Genomic DNA, 20,822 nt, shown 5'->3' with positions numbered 1-20,822 from the left:
GGTAATAATGCCAGTGTCTTAAGACCTTTAAAAACTGAAGGGTTTTTTTGTTTGTTTGTTTTTTAAGTTTAAGAGATGAGATGGAAAAATTAAATCAAAGAACTTAAAAACACTCCCACCTTGACTTTGGGCTTAACCATAAATTGCTCTGACTGAAAGAAAGTTAACAGATGCTTCAGAATATCAGAGGCTTGAAATGTGCTCATGTGATTATACATACCCTCTTGTGTCTGTTATCACTATGGTAAGAACATACTGCAGTTAGCTTGCTATCTAGGGAAGATGAGAGGCATACAGAGCAGACCCAGATTTGACTGCAGCCTGAAGCCTAGCTTGAATTAATGAATTCTCACCAGAATACAGATAGATGAGTGATAATAAAAAATTGTTTTATGAAGTCACTGAGTTTGGGCTGATTTATTGTGTAGTAATATGGTAGCAATAGATAATGATAGAAAACCAATCCTTACAGGGCTGGAGTTGTGGCTCAGTGGTAGAGCGCTTGCCTAGCACATCAAAGGCCCCGGGTTCAATCCTCAGCACCACATTAAAGGTATTGTGTCCAACTACAACTAAAAAAATAAATATTATAAAAAGGAAAGAAAACCAATCCTCACATATTGAACACAAACTTAAAAAAAAAAGGCCTTCATTTTATATCCTATTAATGGCATAACCACACAGGGAAGAATCATTTAAAATAACTCTGAAACACAGAACTATCCCTGGAAAGATATAACGTATGGACCAAAGAAACCACAAGGAAATCTTAAACTACAATTACTAATATTATCATTAATAAAAATATCTATATTTTGATTTTGAAATACATATGTATTTAAATATACAGACATACATACATATTCTATCTATGGTCACATATATGTATTAGAATAAAGTCAATAGGTAATAATGCTAGTGTTTTAAGACCTTGAAGTTTTTTTGTTTTAATTTTTTATTTTTTAGTCGTAGTTGGACACAATCCTTTTATTTATTTTATATGGTGCTGAGGATCATTCTTACCGCTGAGCCACAACCCCAGCCCCAAGACCTTCAAGTTTTAAGACCTTTAAGACCTTTGAATTTTGTTGGGAGGAGTGGCACATGCCTGTAACCCCAAAAACTCAAGGCAGAAGGATTGCAAATTTGAGACCAGCCTTAACAACTTAGTGATACCTTGTCTCAAAATAAAAAATAAAAAGGTATGGGATGTAGCTCAGTAGTAAAGTGCCCCTGGATTCAACCCCCAGTACCAAAAAAAGAACTGAGTTTTGTTGTGGTGGTGGTTTTGTTTGTTTTTTAGTGTAAGAGAAGGGATGGAGAAATTAAATCAAAGAACATAAGTTAAAAACCTAGTCTATGGGATAATCCCTTATAAATCTACTTGGAAATATCAGCATTAAATTCTAAGTTATATAGAAAGATAGACAGACAGATACCTATATCACATCTACATAATAAAAGACCCAGAGGATATGTTACCCCAATAGCAGTAAGCATTACTCATGCTCTGATTTTAGTCTCCAAATACCATTTCCCCTTAAAAGTAAACAGGGTTTCTTGGGCAAATAGTCAACTTCTGGTCTGGGTTAGGAATTATATAAGATAATGCTGAGATATCCATTGTATCATATCCATTGTATCCATTGTATCAAAAAGCAAAAAGGTTATTTAAGAACTATAGCAGAATCATGTCAAAACAATGCAGGAACCAACCTGAAGGGGTTATCACTGGCCAAAGATGGGGTAATTTGTATATCAAAAATATAATGACTTCAGAAGATGATTGTATACCAAATATACTAAATCCATGTGTTTATAATGATAACAATGCTCATTATTCTAAAATAGAATAAAAAATAATTAATTTATTTTTATGTGGTGCTGGGGATGGAACCCAGTGCCACATACATGCTAGGCAAGCACTCTGCCACTGAATGACAGCCCCAGTCATATCCTATGTTTTTATTTTAACTGAATTTCAGACTAATCAAATGGTTGACAATATAAAATTTTCTTTATAGAAAATCAGCTAACTGTGCAACCCCTAATTAAATAATGGGTCTAGCTAAAGATCATCAGTGAATGATAAAACCACCAGGCAAAAGTTGACAGGAAATTTATAATGGATAAGATCACTGATAAAAATTGATTGATCTTTTCATCACTCAAATGGGAAAAGTAGACATTGGTCTTCTTCCTGGGATGTGATAGGAAGAACACGATACTCCCAATAAACTATTCTTGCCAGAAAGATTGAACCAGAATCTATTCTGATTGAGATCTCCTTACCACTTCATAGGAAATAAGAGGAGACAAGAAACAAAACAAAATCAGAAAGAAGTGCTCAGCCAAAACCCAAATAGAAGATAGTTTTAGGACAAATGTTCTGTTTTCTTTACCAAATAAATGGCTTTTTTCAAAAAAAAGCAATAAGGAGGGGGACTGTTAGAGTAAGAGAATTAGAGACACATCAACAAAATGCAATATGTATACCTTGTTTGGATCTTGATTTGAACAACTTACTCTAAAAAATTCTTTTTGAGACAAAAGGAAAATTGAACATGGACTGAATATTGGGTCACATTAAGAAAATTACAGTTAACTCTGTTGATTATGATAATGTCACTGGATGAAACTTAAAACATCTTTTTAACTATTAGAAGTACATCATAAAGTATTTATGAGTGAAATGATATGCTTAGATTCTGAATGAAAATATTCCAGCCAAAGAAATGTTGAAAGAGGGCTGAGGATGTGGCTCAAGCAGTAGCGTGCGGCCCGGGTTCGATCCTCAGCATCACATACAAACAAAGATGTTGTGTCCGCTGAAAACTAAAAAAAATAAATATTGAAAAATTCTCTCTCACTCTCTCTTAAAAAAAAAAAGAAATGTTGAAAGAATATAGATGAAACAAAATTTCCAAAACACTGATCATTGTTGAGGTTGGGTAATGGGTTCACAGGAGGGAGTTCATCATAATATCCTTTCTCTTTCTATATGTGTTTGAAATTTTTGACTAAAGATCACCTTCCTCTCCTAGGAACATCTATCTATTCCTTGGTGCTACAAAGGTTAGTGTGTCCTAAAGAGAGACCATCATGATATGGCCCATCAGGAAAAGACAGACCTGCACAGGGGTTTCCTCTGCCATGCACAGGGGCACCATGGTTAGGGTGCAAGGGGTGGTTGCCTATCCAATCCAGACTTGGTTATCCTACTTTCCTTAGCTGACATAACCCCAAACCTGAGCTGAAAAGGCCCTGGCCTCAAGACTCTAACATTGACCACTCAATTTCAAATGCAGAGGTTCAGAAAGTGGACTCACAGGGCCATAGAAAGGGGAGAAGGTCTTACAGTATTATTCCTAAAACAAGCACACTGCCTTAGTTTTTACCCCCAGTTCATGGAACATGAAATCCAAACAATCTCCCTAGGTTACAAAGGATATCCAAATACAATCACAGAATATAGAGTAAGATCCCCACAGATTCACACCTGGGCTGTAAAAGTCCAGGATGCAAGGCATTCAGTGTTCATGCAGAAATGCCCATCATGGGACTGGACAAGTAGAAGAAGCTGCCATAGATCTCTCAGAAAGGAAGATCTTCTCATGCTGTATGAAGGCCCCTTGTCCTTTAGACTATGTCACTCATAGCCCATGTAAAATGTTGAGCTCTGGGCCCTGTTCTCTAAGACTCCCTGTTCTTGGGGTACTAACAGCCTTGGACAGGGCATGCTATATGGACAAGGGTCCCAGAGTCACATCATAGCCACAGAAGTTGGAGATGTCAATCCAGAGAAGACTGGGTTTGAGGAAGCAACTGCATAATTCCCAACAGTGGAATCATTTCTTTGGGCAAGACAAAATGTTGCTGACTATTGAGTATGCACACCAAGGCAGAGCTCCAGCATGGGTAGAGTGTGAGAACAGGTATTATGGCATCCTTTAAGGATTGGATTAAATGCTCAAAATAGAAAAAAACAAAGCAAACCCATAACTTTCTGAAGCCAATTTATGCTCTTAAAGGAAGCAGGCACATACACTGAAACTTGATTTTGTAGGAGACAGGGCCTGAGCCCACAGAACCCACAGAGTGGCAAAAACTGCAGAGCACTCTCTTTTCTCTATTAATTAAAAAGTCCCAATTGTCCAACTTCCCAACTGAAAGGCACAGAACAAAAGTCTCTTTCAGGCTAGTGCTTTCCATGCCCTGCCTTCCCTACCACAAAACTTTGGCCAACTTCAGCTCCCCTGGAAATGGGCTCACTGTTGCTGCCAGAGTGCATGAAGGATGTGGGTGGAACAATACTCAGAAGACAAGCAGCAGAGCACCACCAGAAACAGCAGGCCCTGCAGGCCTGGTTTGAAGTCTTGCTGGTTGGCCAGCCAACCCTGCACAAGGAGGCCAACAGCTTTTCAAGAATCCTTGACTACCAGAAGCAGCCCAGAGGCAGGGTGCAAGCCAGCCCCTCTCCTGTCTCCAGGCTTGATTGTCAGGTTGTCTTATCCATTCTGAAAAATCTCTGGTCACAATGGACAAGCAGCCCTCTTCATTTACAGCTGCTTCAAACATACCTAACTGGTACATGTTGTAATTTTGACTTGTGACCTTGACCTTGTTTTCTAAATTCAAAGAGGCTAAAAAACAGTAGAAAGCATAGTCTTTCCTTTTTACTCTTACAGGAATTATTTGGAGTTTATCTAGTTAAATTTTTCATTTTAGAAATGGAAAAAAAAATGAAGACTTAGGATCTAGGGCAACAGTTTAGTGGCAGAGGTCTTGCCTAGTATGTGCAATTCCCTGAGTTCAATCCCCAGTACCATACACACACACATACAAAAAAAAAAAAGACCTATCCAACATGAATAGCAGTTTGATTAAAACCTGAATTTCAGACCACCATTCAGGATGCCGCCACAATTCCTCATTCCAACCTTTGTCCAAATGTCCTACTTTCTGATCTCTTTCCCATCCTCACAGTCCTACTTAACCTCTTGCTAAATTTTCCATCTTATCTGAGCAGGAGGTGAGGAAATGATACAGTTCTCCAGCTGTGCTCAATGTGTGGCATTTTGGTTTGCTGAAGTCTGCTAGTTGGCTGTTCTTCTAAATCTCTCATCTTAGGCCTTTGGAGTTCCCAACAGAATAAGTTAATGTTGTGAATGTGTTTTGTAAGCTGTAAAGCACTATACAAATATATGTTCTACTATTTTAGGATATGAAATAATACAAACGCTTTAAATAATGCTCTCATATATCATACCTCTGTGAGACAAAGAGAAGAGAGGAGCAAATCCTAACTAAAGAAAAGAAGGTTGACTGTAAAGATCTAGACAAGTGCTTCTTTCTCTCCCCCAAAACCATGGGGCCCATGAGGGCAGAGCCCATTTTGGGCTCCTTCCTTAGTTTCTCATTTTACCCAGGAACAGGCTCAGCAGAAGGTTTCCTAAATACATGGATAAACTTCCATTTAAAAGTCCTACTTCTGGGCTGGGGCTGGGGCTTAGCGGGAGTGCACTTGCCTGGCATGTGTGAGGCACTGGATTCAATTCTCACCACCACGTAAAATAAATAATGGTCTATCAACAACTTAAAAAAAAAATTTTAAAGTCCCTCTTCTAAGTAGACTATAACTGTAAAAATATACACAACCTCCTCATACAAAAAGTGTAGGAGAAGAGAGTGTGAAGATGTTGGTCAAGGATTCAAACTTTCAGTTAGATGGTAGGAATAAATTCAAGAGATCTACTGTACAACATGTTGACTACAGTTAATAACAAGGTACTATGTTCTTAAAAATAATTGAGTATAGATTTCAACTATTTTCACCACAAAAAAGATATGTAATGTAATGAATATGTTTGTTAGTTTGATTTTGCCATTCCACAATTATACTTTAAACATCATGGTATATTGCAATAAACATACACAATTTAAAAAATTTAGTTGCAGTACCTTTATTTTATTTATTTATTTTTATGTGGTGCTGAGGTTCAAACCCAGTGCCTCACACATGCTAAGCAAGTGCTCTACCACTGAACTAGAATACTAGCCCCAAAATATACAAATTTTATTTGTCAAATTTATTTATTTGTTTGTTTGTTTTGTGACACCAGGAATTGAATCCAGGGATATTCTACCACAGAACTATATCCCTGGCCCTTTTTATTTTTATTTGAGACAAGTTTTCTCTAAGTTGCTGAAGTTGACCTCAAATCTACAATCCTCCTACCTCAGCCTCCCAAGTTGCTGGGATTATAAGTGTGCACCACCACACTCAGATTTGTCAATTTTAAAAATGAGTTAAATTTTAAGAATTTAAGACCAGGCACAGTGACACATACCAGTAATCCCAGCACCTTGGAAAGTTGAAGCACAAGGATCCCAAGTTTGAAGCCAGCCTCAGCAACTTACCAAGCCCCTAAGCAACTTAGCAAGACCCTGTCTCTAAATAAAATTTTAAAAGGGCTGGGGATGTGATGTGGCTCACTGGTGCCTCTGGGTTCAATTCCTGGCACACACACAAAAAATTTTTTTTTCAAAGTGCAGGTAACAAGGGTAATAGGAATGTAATGGTATGCCTGTTGGAAAATTTCCTTACCCTCCCTTTCTTCAAAAGCACCCAAGGCACTGGGTTCAATTCTCACCATAAGGGTTCTCCCAGTATCCTTGGGTAACTCAGCTCCCTCCTTGAGCCAGTGCCCCTGAAGAGCTCTGGCTCCTCTGGAAACAGGAGGCAGTCTCAGGTAGGATCAGGTGAGGTGATCCCTACATAACAAGGTGGTAGGGCTCTTTGATCTCCTCAACACTTGGAACCAAGTCACAGAAGCCAACCTCTCTATTTAACCTCAGGAAAATCTCTTCTTCACTTTTGAGCCTGACAACAGCTCTGCCTACTTCAGGAGCAGCCAGGCTTCTCCAGGCAGTTCTGGATCTGAACCCAGGGGACCTATAAGTTTCCAATGTGCCTCTATGTGACCTTCTTTTTTTAATTTTTTTTTTTAGTTGTAGATGGACACAGTACCTTCATTTTATTTACTTATTTATATATGGTGCTGAGGATGGAACCCAGTGCCTCACGCATGCTAGGCAAGCACTCTACTACTGAGCCACAATCCCAGCCCCTCTATGTGACATTCTTATTAGAAAGAAATGGGATATCAAATAAGAGGCTCTCTTCAGAATCTTAGGTGCCCATAGAGCAAATAAGGGAAAAGAGAGATCAGAGAAGTCCTGCAAGCAGCCTGGGGCCCAAGGCAGAGCACAGATGAGTTAGGGAACACGCTCACCAGCCCTACCCCACAGGCTCAGTTGACCAGAACCTAAGAATAAGACAAATTGTCAGAGAATGCCAGGGGCCAACAGACACCCCATCCACCAGAGGTCCAATCTGAAAGGTAGAAAACAGAGAGGGTAGGACACCAGAATTTCATTTCTGCTACCACAGGCAGAGGATCATAGACCAGGGTCCCAATTCATTCTTCAACTATGGCCAACTTCATCACTTTATTGGTTGACAGAGATGGCAAAAGGCTCTGCAGAAAAGGTACTTGGGTGAGTCCTATTAATACAGTATCTATACCAGCATGACACACCCCAGCACCAAGTGAAGCAGGAGTAGGGCAGGAATCCACAGCTATATTGCTTTCCAAGTCCCAGTTTATCAGGAAGGCCTCACATCCTAAAGTGACATTTAGTCCTTGCTGTAGGAATGCAGGTCTCAGCCACCATTTCACCATTTAACAAGTTAGTTATCAGGAAGGAAGAACAAGTAAGTCCAGGACAGATGGGGCTTGTAGGAACTTCAAGGCCTGACAAGTAGAGTGAGAAATAAAACATCTAATATCTATGATGAAACAGTCATCACAGTAATGGTAGTAATAGCAGTTTTATCAGTCTACCTACACAGTCAGCACCAACTTAATAGTACATAGCCTACAGTATCCAAGAACAGATTCCTCTCAAGTAGTTCACACATAGCAGGGTCTAACCAACCCTCACAAGAGGAAAGGGCCCCATTCAGAAATGCAAGACACGTGAGAAGTGGAAGATTTATTAAAGTACTCCAATACTATCTTCTAGCAGAATCCTACTCACATATACAGAGAGGGATGACATGTTCTAGGAGCTCCTAAAAACTTTGCCTCAGAACCAGCTGGGCATGGTGGCACACACCTGTAATCCCAGCTGCTCAGGAGGCTGAGGCAGGAGGATCGAAAGTTCAAAGCCAGCCTCAGCAACTTAGTGAGACCCTAAGTAACCTAGTGAGACACTGTCTCAACATAAAAAATAAAAGGGGTTGGGGAAAGGCTAAGGTTATAGCTCAGTGGTAGAGCGCTTGCCTAGTGAGGCACTGAGTTCAATTCTCAGCACCACATATAAATAAATAAATAAATGCCTATCAACAACTAAAAAAATATTTAAGAAAATTTTTTTAAGGACTGGAGAAGTGACTCAGTGGATAAACGCCTCTGGATTCAATCCCTAGTAAAGAAATATGAGCTTCATTGAAGAGCATTTGCCTAGCATGTGTGAGACATTGGGCTCAATCCTGAGTACCACAAAAAGGATAATAACAATAATAATAATGATAATGATGATGTGAATCAAATAGCTTCTAATTCCTAGTTTTCAGGAAAAATATGGACAGAGAAACATCACAGGGATGCAATCAGCACAGTCCAGATTAAAAGAAACTGTTCTGTAGGTTTTTTGGGTTTGTTTGTTTGTTTGTTTGTTTAGTACTTTCTCTCTCTTTTTGTGTAATAGGAATTGAATCCAAGGGTGCTTTACCACTGAACTACATCCCAGCCCTGTTTTATTTTTATTTTTATTTTAAAATTTAAGACAGGGTCTCATTAAGTTGTTGAACCTACAATCTCCTGCCTCAGCCTCCTGAATTTCTGGCATTACATACATACACTACCATGTCAACTGACATAGTTCTCTAAGACACAAATTTCAAGGGAAAAAAAGGAGAGGAAACCTTTAGGTTTAAATAGAGATGTATCAGATAAATGCATTGCAATTAAAAAAAACCCACTATAAAAATAACACATTTTTCTATGTCATAAGACACAGAAACACAGAAAAATGGAAACAGGACTGAATATTTGCTGAGATTAAGAAGAAATTGTTGGGGGCTGGGATTGTGGCTTGGTGGTAGAGCGCTTGATTAGTACGGGCGGGACCCAGATTTGATTCTCAGCATCACATAATAAAGGCATTGTGTTGTGTCTATCTACCAAAAAAAAAAAAAAGATTCTCTCTCTCCTTTAAAAAAAAAGAAGGAATTGTTGTGTACAACCAGTGACTTGAAAATTTGTGCTCTATATGTGTAATGTGAAATGAATTGCTTCTGCCATCATGTGTAACAAATTAGAATAAATAAATAATTTAATAAAGAAAAAAAAAAAGAAGAAGAAGAGATTTTTGGCCTGGGGATGAAGCTCAGAGGAAAACACTTGCCTAGTATGCATGAGGCCCTGGGTTCCATTCCAAGCACCAAACAAAAAAAGAAGAAATTAGTAACTATTTAAATGTAATTATGATATTGTGGTTATGTTTTTATAAAGCCCCTTTTTCTTAGAAATGCTGATGATGAAATGTTGGGATGTCTGGAATTTGCTTCTGTGGCAAGTGGGGGGTAAGAGAGATAGATAAAATTTGATTTGCCTTGAGTTCATGATAGCTGTGGCTAAGCAATGGGAACATAGGAGTTTATTAGACTATTCTTTTATGTAAGTTTGAAATATTCCACAGTAAATATATAAAGAGAGATAGATATTTATATATACACACATATACAAACACATACATATATCTCCTCTCCTTTCCTAGTCTCTCCATTATAATTTTTTTTTAGTCAACAGCATCTTATCAGTCATACTAATGCTGAGAACAACTATTTTACCAAAGCTACCCCTTCAAGAAATGCAAAAATGGGGCTGGGGTTATAGCTCAGTTGGTAGAGTGCTTGCCTTGTAGGCACAAGGCCCTGGGTTCAATCCACACACACAAAAAAAAAAAAAAATGTAAAAATGGCTGGGTGAGCAGGCACATGCCTACAATCCCAGCTATTCAGGAGGCTGAGTCAAGACAATCACAAGTTTGGGGTCAGCTTGGATAATTTAGTGAGATCCTATCTCAAAATAAAATTTTAAAAACGGTTGGGAATGTATCTCAGTGGTAGATTGCTTGCCTTGCATGCATAAGGCCCTGGGTTCAATCCCTACTACCAAGATGTGTAGAGGAGGGAAGAGGGAAAAAAATGCAAAAGTGGTTGGATTGGGCTAAAATTTTAACATCATGACCACTCAAATGTGAAATCACTTTAATGTATGTCATGCCCTCCCTGAAAACCCAGCCACTGTGGTCAAACAAGATCTCTAAATGATAAAGGATCTTTTTTTACAAACCCTGAATTGGGTCTTTTCTTTCTTTTTCTTTTTTTTTCTTTTTTTTTTTTCAGTTGTAGATGAGCACAATACCTTTATTTATTTCTCTTTATGTGGTGCTGAGGATCGAACCCAGGGCCTCACACACGTTAGGCGAGCAGTGTACCGCTGAGCCACAACCTCAGCCCTCTTTTCATTCTTTACAAATTCATCCCATATTTTTCTAGAGCCTGATAGTTATCTGATAAAGCAATAAGGACAATCCCAGACCAAAGACAACATGTCTGATAAATCCATTTTGAGGAAGGAACTTTTGGTGTGGTTCTCAGAGCAGCCTTGCCCACCTTCCAGCAAATGACCAGATTCTCTGTGCCCAGCTGACTTTGGCTCAAGATGTCTCCATGGCATACAGTCTAGAACTGAATCAATCATAATGGGCAATGAGGGAAAAATGGTTCTACCTGGCTTTGCCCCAACTCTTTCCCAGCCTCCTGCACTCAGTCTCATTCTCTACTCATTATTCCTGCCAGTGTACCACACTTCTTATCTAATTTCTCTCTATTTCTACCTCTGCTAACCCTAGGTCTCTCCCTCTCCTGAAGCCTAGCTCTGCCTCTTCACTCTTCCTACTTGACAATCCTTCTGTAAGAACTGCCTATTTAGGGCTGGGGTTGTGGCCCAGTGGCAGAGCACTTGCCTAGCATGTGTGAGGCACTGGGTCTGATTCTCAGCATATAAATAAATGAATAAAATAAAGGTCCATCAACATTTTTTTAAAAATTTTCAAAAAAAAAAAAAACCCTGCCTATTTGAGCTTAGCACAGTGGTACACACCTGTAATCCCAGCAGCTCAAGAGGCTGAGACAGGAGGATCACGAATTCAAAGCCAGTCTCTGGGGGCTAGTGTTGTGGCTCAGCAGTAGATCCTGCGCCTAGGGCGTGTGAGGCCCTGGGCTCGATCCTCAGCACCACATAAAAATAAATAAAATAAAGGTATAAAAATTTTTTTTAAAAGCCCGCTTCAACAGTGAGGCACTAACAACTCAGTGAGACCCTGTCTCTAAATAAAATACAAAATAGGGCTGGGGTTGTGGCTCAGTGGTTGAGTGCCCCTGAGTTCAATCCCCAGGACCAAAAAACAACAACAAAAACTGCCTATTTGACATTTCTCAGACTCTAAGATACCCACAGTCTCTCCCAGAGCTCTTCCACAATTTGGCTCTTCAAGAGCTACCTGATCAACAGACTCTGAGTGCTAGAGGATAGAGAAGTTACCATATATCCTTCCAGAACCTCCATGAAATGCTTGATCCTGATAGCTGGTAAACATTCCTTAGCTAATTGACTGTAGATCAATTTGCATATGTCAAAACATATTCAAATCCACAGGACTGGTGTATACTATACAGACTGCCACTGGTCTTCAGTACATTTTTTTTTAAAGAGAGAGAGAGAATTTTTTAATATTATTTTTAATAATATTATATTAAAATATTATTATTATATTTTTATATTATTATATTTTAATATTATTTTTAATATTTATTTTTCGGTTTTCAGCAGACACAACATCTTTGTTTGTATGTGGTGCTGAGGATCGAACCCAGGCCGCACGCATGCCAGGCGAGTGCGCTACCACTTGAGCCACATCCCCAGCCCTTCAGTAAATTTTTAAAAAGACACTTTCTGGGGTACAGATAAGGTTATATCTTGAACTGGTAACGTGTCATGGGTGTATGTACAGGTAAAATTCCATCAACTTGTGCACCCCACCATACATTAGGCACATCTCCATAAATAAATGAAGAAATGAATGAATGAATGAAAAGATACCTCTTTCTCTAAGAGGATGCAGTCCACACCAGGGCATACAGCTTGAGAGTGAAACCTGAAACAGAGTTTAGCCTACTCCTAATCTGGCACTCCTTGAGAAAAGTAGTCTATAAAACGGCATGTATAGACCCTAAAACCAGAAACAGAAAGCCCTTCCTTTGGACCCCAGTGGCCAAAGCTCCCTATCATCCAAATGGGCTAAGAGGCAATACTATAGGTGTGGTAGCACTGCTACTCATGGGGTTCAGATTAAGCTCTTCAGCAGCAAATGCTGGGGCCACCCCCTCACACAGCCAAGTCATCTCAGTGTGAGGATGAAAAGACTAATTCAGCTTGGGATGACAAGATGTAATATGGCAGTAGGAAAGAACCAGGATTCAACTCTCTCAGAACCTCAGTTTTGTTCCCTTCTGGGGTTACAAAAATGATCACCCCTTTACCTGACCCTCTACCTACCTCCTTGAGCTTTCTGACTGATCCAAAATCAACAGTGTTGCTAGAAATAAATATGTTTCTGAGCCAATGCTCTTTCCTGAATGCCCAGAGGCACATGTCACAAGGATTTTTCCTCCAACAATGTTCAGCAGCATCTCAGAACAGAATATACTAAATTTGGTATCAGGTACCTGAGATGCTCTGGTGAGAGGAAGTAGCCATTCCTATACTGAGAGGAAGACAGACCATGCAGCTCAGCTCAGGGACTGGGATATGCCAAATATCAGCTGGAAAAAGTAAATTCTGTCTCCTAAGGGTCCCCAGTCCTTAGCTTTGTTGACAGAGAGCTAGTTTACCTCCTAAGCCTGATAGTCACGGGACCTTAGCACCACAGGCCCCTGTGTGAGCCTTGCCCACAGCCAGGTGAGAAATTGTGTGACTGCTAAATCTAGCAATATTTCATGGTGCCCCTCACCCACAGCAATCTATTGATCTGCCCTGAAGCAGAATGCATAGATGGAGTAGAAATGAGACAATGGAAAGGAATATGAGCAGTATATATCTGCCTCTAAGCTGCCCAAATCTTTCCAAAATTTCATGTTTGGCTCTGCAACATCTGATAAACTACAAGCAGAGCATCCTGTCTGGTTTCCAAAAGAGAAATGGGAAATTCCTCACATAGAGAGCTCCCAGTAACAAGGTGTTTTTCCATTCAGCTGTAGAAGCTTTTCCTTGGAGGGAGAGCACTGAAGCTTGGGTAAGTCTCCCTCAAGCTAAAACCCAAACAGTAACTCAACATGCAGCAAGATGGACAGCATTTGCTGTGCTAAGAGCCATGTGCTATCCAGTTGCATTACTCTAACAGCTAATGTAAAATGGACAAATTCCACTTCTAAAAGGGATGCTCACAGGCTGGCTTGGTTTGTGACAGGTTTCAGGCTACTAAGAGCCTTTCACCACTGTTAGTTGTCTAAGAACATAAAACACATAAGGAAATAAACATGTAAGAGACACAGTTGGGCAGCTGAAGAAGCAAAAATTATGCTCCCTCAGAATTTATGTGCTCCCACACAGAAAAGGCAAAAAACAACATTAATCAGCAGCCTCATATAGACCAGAAACACCCCCCAAGGGGGACTGCTACTCCCCAGAATTATTTGGTATAAAATAATGCCTTCCATTTTATCCTGCATAGGATAGTTTAGGTAGTTTTCCAGAGTTTTCAGTCTACTGACTTATATATTGACATTCCATTCCACTGCATTCAATGCAACTTGATTGTTCTGCAGATTCTGGGTTGGCAAACACATAAAACAAGCAGTCTCACAGTGTTTGATCAGATATGTTCTGTTTAAAGCATTCTATGTAGGTTTCAGCTTCCCCCGCCCCAATTGGTTTGAGGTGGCAAAAAGAGCATAGCTGGTGCTGGAAAATTTAATAGCATTTCTGTTTCACCTGAAAGTAATTCACTAAGCCCTGGTGAAAGCACGTGACCCTGTTAGTATTGTTGGGCCTACTGGTGTTCAGTGGGCAATTTTTTTTCCCCAAAAAATGGTTACAGCCGCTAAATGCCTAAGGAAAGCATAAGACCAAGTTCATGGTCCAACTATTTCCATCTCTCTGCGTTCTTCGCAGTGACACTTATCTTCCCTGACAGCCACTCCCATTGTGCTCTTTCCTTGGCCCAACACAATGGACACATGCAGACACTGGCAGACAGTGAACGCGTTTTCCATCTCACTGCTCCCCTGCTTGGAGGGACCAGGCTAAGGTTACATAAGCCCCTTCTGAGCGGTTGGGCCCTGGCGTCAGGGGGAAAAGAATTTGGGGTTCGTGACGAAGTAATAGTCTGCAGGACCCGACTGACCCTGGACTTGCCATCCTGCCTTGCCAAGGCGGACTGGCTGGAAATGAAGGGTCGCCTCCACCCAGCTCATGCCAATCCGACAGGGCTTAAAGTGCGGCCAGACGTCCAACCTTGCTGTCCACTAGATCTTGGGATCCCAGGCCCCGGCCCCAGCCTCAGGCTCCAGCTCCCCGCCCCTAGGACGCCAAGACGCGCACTCACCTGCCGGGGCCTGCGCCTGAAACCTGCAGTCCTGGGGTGGCCCGCGCAGTGCCCGACGTGGGGAGCTGTCCGCTGCCAGCTGGTGCTGAAGGCGGCTTCCCTGTACCGGGGCCCGGGCCAGGGCCAGGGCCTCCAGGCGGCAGCGGCCCGTCGCCAGCGCCACCCTCCAAGCTGGCCTCGTTGCCCATGGTGGGGAGGCGGACGGGCAGGGTCGGGGTCGCACTGCGCCCGGGCCGGCGGCTCCCGGGCCGTGCTCACACTCTAGACGCCGCCGCCGCCTCCGCCGCCATCTCCCAGCTCGGCTAGCGCTGCCGCCCGCCTCTGCGCATGCGCATGCCGCACACCACCTTCCTTGAACTACCGCCCCCCACCCCGCCGCGCCTCCAAACAAACGCGCGCTCCCGCCAGCCCGCGAAGAAGACTCGTGTCCACGCGTCAGCTTCGGGGTCGCGGGGAAGCCGCCGGGCGCCCGCGCATGCGCCCTCAGGGATAGACACGTCGGGCGCGTGCCAACTGGAGCAAAGAGGGGGCTAGCAGCAACGTTGCATGAGATCCATGAGACCTGTAAGACTTTATGTTCACTGAAAATCGAATTGGGGGTACTCTCCTTTGGATAGCGTGAGGCGGGCATCGCGAGGACAGGCTTCAAAGAGGGGCCACGAGAGTGTGGTCTCAAAGGATGCATGAGTTGGAAAGGCAAATGAACAAGTATGTTCTGAGGCCCAAGATCGTTGAAGGAGGTAGAGAGAGAGATTGTTAGGTGGTAGGACTGCATTGTGAGGCTCTCAAAGGTCAGGAAAGGAGCAAAGGCCATCCAGATGTCAATGTAGGAACTATCTGGAGGCCCACTCCCACAAAACTGGAGTCTTACGAAGTCCCCTTGAGAAAGGTGGAAGGGCTGGCCTAAAACAAACTAGAAGACCACCTACCTCATCAGGCTCTGGGACAGTGACCTTGGGGATGAATGGAAGAGGAGTTGATGTTTCTCAGAAACTTTAAGCTATGGCCCCCTAGGGACTGTCTAGATAAGTAGCTCAGGTTTCTTCTTCATAAATCTGAGAGCTCACCAATTACTTTTCCACTCCACCTCTCCCCTTTGCAGACCAGTGTTAAGGCTCCTCACACAAGCCTCAGGTACTTTCCTGAGGGAAAACATTTCCTAGAAGATCCAGACTATATTCCAATCCATTTCTGGCTGTGTAGAGGGCTTGAATAATTTGGACCCATTTACAACCCATTTTAATTTTCCTAATATCACATGGGATGTCAGCAGTTCTGGTTTGACCTGGAATAATCAGGGATCCCAGTGAGCACTGATGGACAAGACCCACACTTTCAGTTCTGAGAAGGCCCAGGGCCTTCTGAACTGCTCTTCTCAAACTCTGGGATGGAGCAGGTAAGATAAATAGGAAATTCAAAGCCCTTACTTTCTGGTGTTTTCTCCTGACCTTAATGTCTGCTGCCTTTAGGGCTACACTGCCTGGGATTACTGGGACTACTGGGATGAGGAGAGCTTCTCTACCTGTTATGATAGTCCTTGCTTTGTGTTTCCACCTGTGCTAGAGAGTATTTAATTCAGCTTCAGGAATGTCTGGTGACTGCATACACATATTTAGGCTCCACAGGTCCACATGTTAGCCCTCCCACTCTCTAGATGGGGACCTTGGGTTCACTGAGCCTCCATTTCCTAATGCAAAATTAGAATATTAGCATCCCCTCTGGTAAAGGCACTCATAAAGGTGGAGTGACTGATGTAGATCAAACACAAGGACAAGTGCCAGGCTCGCACATGACAACTGTATTATTATCTTTCCTGCAGCGGTCTGGAATTTGGGAGTTTTGTGCCATACCTTTCACTATGAACAGTTCAGTGGTCTAACCTTGTCCCAACCCAGATTGTTCTGGTTTCACTACCACCAGTTTGTATGTGTTGAGCTTCTTTGAAAGATGAAAAGATTTTTTTTTTCCTATTATACTGGGGATTGAACCCAGATGCACTTTACCACTGAGCTATATACTGCCCCGCCCCCCGCCCGCTTTTCTTGAGACAGGGTTTCACTAAGCTGCCCAGGCTAGTCTCAAACTTGTCATCTTCCTGCCTCATAGCTTCTAGAATTTCTAGAATTATAGATATGTACCACCATGTCCAGTTAAGATGTTTATTTTTTTGTTTTTGTAGAAAAACACAGGAGCTGTGGCTTTTCATAGATTGAAATCAACATGTCCTGGTTCCTGTGGGGGTAATTAGCCCTACCCAGCCAGTGGGTCTGGGAGTTGCCTTCCTAAGAGTGGATTTCTGACTATAAACAGACCTCTTTGTTGCCTTGGTGACAAAGGGCACAAGCACAGTGAATCCAGGAAGATATGAAAGCTAGTTACTGATGCTCTTCCTCTCGAAAAATCTCACAATACCATTTCCTTTGAGGAGAATCCCCAGGAACATACCTACCTTATCTACTTCCACCCCTGACATTTGGTCTAGGGATTTCTACTGACCATGGAAAAGTGCTGGTCCTGGTTGTCTGGAGCTTTGATTCAGTTATTTTTATTCTCTGTCCCAAAGGTCATCGTGAGGATGGCCTTAGGCCTGTGCCTTAGCAACTCAAAAAAAAAAAAAAAAAACTCCAGTTTGAAACCTGATTACATCTATTACAGTGCCTAGCATTAAAGATTCTCGTTTTCTTGATTTAGGACCTATAGAGTGAAATTGTATTGAGTGATCTAAGTGAATAAAGCATTGAAAAGAGAAGAAGCACATGGACATTCTTTATTTCTCCCCCTTGACTGCATAAGTTGCACCTTTTGCCTATCGTGATAGTTATTTCCTTCCTCTTGATCTAGATTGGGCTCCTCAATAGAAGGTCTTTGTCTGAATTTTCCTATCATCTGGGCTGGCTTTCAGCAGGACTTTAGGGACTGATGGTTCTCCATGCTGTTCTGAGCATTTCCCTCACCTTCATTTTTTAGGGGATCCACCAACCACCAGGTTTAAAGGTACCCCAGAAAGAATTTCAGTTATAGCACCATATTTAGGCTACTGATGTAACAAGTAACAGGAAGAATGATGAGGATGCATTCACTTTTTCCTCTTTGGAGGGGTTGTTGATGAGCTGTCCTCTTATTTAGTGAACTCACTAAGCTTGACTGGTCTTCACAGCAGTTAAAAAACAAATCTTTCAGTTTGTGCAAACCAGCTATGTGGCATGTCTGGGTACAATTCCTTTCTAAGTCCAGCTGCTGCCCCATCAGAGACAGGAGAGACTTGGAGACCCTGTAGTGAGAAACTGATATGATTCCATTTTTGAAAATAAATAAATAACAGCAGCTTCTTCCTCAAGGCCTGTCCTGAGGAAGGGGGGTGTGACCCTTGTCCTTGGAAAAACCCACAGAGCACTCCTAAGCACATACCCACCCAGCTGAGTTGTTTGTAAATAACAGGAGAGGTCTGCAGCAATCCCCCTAGCAACCTCCAATCAGCATGAGACAGGGAAAATACCTGGAATGCCAGATCCCCCAAGTAGTTTATGGTGCTTGATAACATGTTGGGAAACCATGTAGTTTAGCATGTACACCCCTCGTGGCCTAAACCAATCAGTTCAAAGGAACCCCCTCTTGTACTAACCAATCACCCCTACCCAAATGTCAAGAGTTGTTTGACTTTCCTGTGGAATAGAATGATTTGCTGTGTGATGTTGTGATGCATAGTGTATCCCCAAAAAAACTATAAAATCTCACTGGACAAAGGACCAGGACTCACTCCCTGGGACCACTGCATCGGGAACAGTTGTGAGTCCAGGCTCAAGCTTGCAATAAAAATTCTTGTGTGATTGCATCGGATTCGGCTCCTGTAGGTCTATTGGGGTCCCACAAATCTGGCATAACAGCAGAAGTTTCCCAGCCTCTTAAGCTTCACTAGCTGAAAATATCTTTTTTCCACTAGGTATGACATATGACACATGACAGACATTTTGTAAAGGCCAGATGGGAGGAGACTCAATCCACACTAAGAGGGAACTTATGGTTGGTCGGCCATGTATCTACAAGCTTCACCAGTATTGCTCTTAAACACTTATAAAAGACCAGAGGGAAAAAAATCATTAAAAAAAATCTACCCAGATAGGAAAAGGCCTGATTATTTTAGTCACTGGAAGACAAGTCTTGGGAAAATAAGGAGATACCAGGACCTTAGCAGCTATACCCCGAGGCCTTCTGGACCAAGGACAAACAAGGTGACATGTAGAGGAAGGGGAGGAGGACAGAGCTCAAACCCAGTCTTTCCTGTTTCCTCCACAATCCAGTTCACCCTGGGCTGATGCTTTCAGCATGGCAGCTGCCACAGGGAGATTCAGGATTCAAACATGAAGATGTCTATGGGAGTGAAGAAGAATGACAAACTTTTCAAGGAAATATAGAAGACAGAAGGTGGTTGAGAATAGGAAGGATGGCTGAGGACAGTTCCAGATGACATTGTCTATGCTTTGGACCATTCCAGGGAAGCTGGGAAAGCTGGTTCCTATCTATAGGGCTGTCTGAACTCTTTTTGCTATCATGATGCTGAGGTCTATCTCACTGTCAGATGAGAAGCAACTCAAGAAATTGGTTCCATGCCCCCAGACCTCTTTTGGAAGGAAGAAATAAAACTGAAGAGAAATTAAGTAAGCCCAAAGAAGCAGAGGTTTCCCTCCTGGCTAAAGTTTGTTGGTACCACCCACTAACATGGGGAATCAGACAGCTCCCCAAGCAAGCCTAAGGCTGGAATGAGGGCATGAACAATACATCTGATCTTTGTTTGTCCTTCTCAGGAGCCCATCTGGCTGGCCTGAACAATCTCACTTTGTATACTATTATCTTAAACTGGCCATAGTTCTTGGTAGAGCAGGAAAAAGGAATAAGGCTAGAAGGTACAGAATTTACTTGATAATTCCTTTCCTGTTGCAATGTGCAAGTCTTTTTTTTTTAAAGAGAGAGAGAAACTTTAATATTTATTTTTTAGTTTTCGGTGGACACAGCATCTTTGTTTGTATGTGGTGCTGAGGATCGAACCCGGACCACACGCATGTCAGGCGAGCACGCTACCTCTTGAACCACATCCCCAGCCCAATGTGCAAGTCTTTACTTACATTATGTTAAATTAAAAAAAAAAACAGGCAAACATCATCAGAAATGTTTACTGCCCTACCACTCATGCATTGCTCCCAACAAGGCTAATTAAGCCCATTGCTATTAGAGTTACACATTTCTGAAGACTTGTTATGACAAGAAAAAAATGAAACTATGGTTTCTCCAAGTTGTAAGCATACAAGTCAAAACATGCTGTTTTTCTTGTCCCTCTATACTCCCCCAGAGAGGCATTTTGGGATGGCTCTTCTGATCTCACTCATGCCTGCACACATTCATCCTCCTTAAGCCAATGCCCAGAGAAGCCTGTGGAACCTGCCCTTGAGGACCTCTGTTTGCAGAAACAGAGACAGGCATTCAAATAATTTCTAACTATAGAAAATTCCACCCAAATTTCTATTGTGACTCCCACCCCCCCCCCACAACTCTGTACCAGTTCCCATGGATCTCTGTTCCATGGATGGGAGAATACAGGCCCAAATGGAAATCACATCCTTGTGTCCTTTCTTGACCAATCACATGTCCTACCCGAGGCAACAAAAGATAAGACATGACAGTTCAGGGAGAGGAGATTGGTGGCCCCTCCATCAGGCTTACTACATGCATCTTCAGGAAAATCTTTAGAAGTTTCCCTACCTCCTGACCCCTCTGTGGATCTCTTACTACAAACCTAAGGGCATTACTGAAAATTACCCCGGTATTTACCACCAGAGATCTCAGGCCATTTCAACATAGCCATTCTCTCCACTAAGTTCCATCTATGTCCTAATCAGAATGGATTGTAGTAGGTTCTTGTTTGCTCTGTTATCTTTACTGAGTGTCCAAACAGTTCCTGCCTTTCAAGAAAGGACAGATTGGGGCAGGGGTTAAGTCTCTGATAGTGAAGCCAAACCTTTGTGACAAGGGCCTCTGCCAGGATAATTTCAATTTAGTTAAATTTGACTTACACTTTTTGAGCCCTAGGT

At 42.1% G+C, this 20,822-nt stretch overlaps 1 protein-coding gene across 2 annotated transcripts in view; it reads right to left on the bottom strand.

Moving 5' to 3' along the window:
• Bsn (bassoon presynaptic cytomatrix protein) overlaps window positions 1–15,080 on the bottom strand; it is a 104,949-nt gene extending 89,869 nt beyond the window's left edge. For both annotated transcript variants that reach the window (XM_078043186.1, XM_021727469.3), the window contains exon 1: window positions 14,740–15,080. In XM_078043186.1, coding sequence (XP_077899312.1) covers window positions 14,740–14,927 — 188 coding nt within the window. In that variant the 5' untranslated portion in view covers window positions 14,928–15,080. The remainder of the gene's footprint in view (window positions 1–14,739) is intronic.
• Between the last annotated feature and the right edge of the window lie 5,742 nt (window positions 15,081–20,822).

The sequence above is a fragment of the Ictidomys tridecemlineatus genome, chromosome 3 (assembly GCF_052094955.1).
Source record: "Ictidomys tridecemlineatus isolate mIctTri1 chromosome 3, mIctTri1.hap1, whole genome shotgun sequence".
Lineage (NCBI taxonomy): Eukaryota > Metazoa > Chordata > Mammalia > Rodentia > Sciuridae > Ictidomys > Ictidomys tridecemlineatus.
This window is presented reverse-complemented; position numbering and strand designations above follow the sequence as displayed.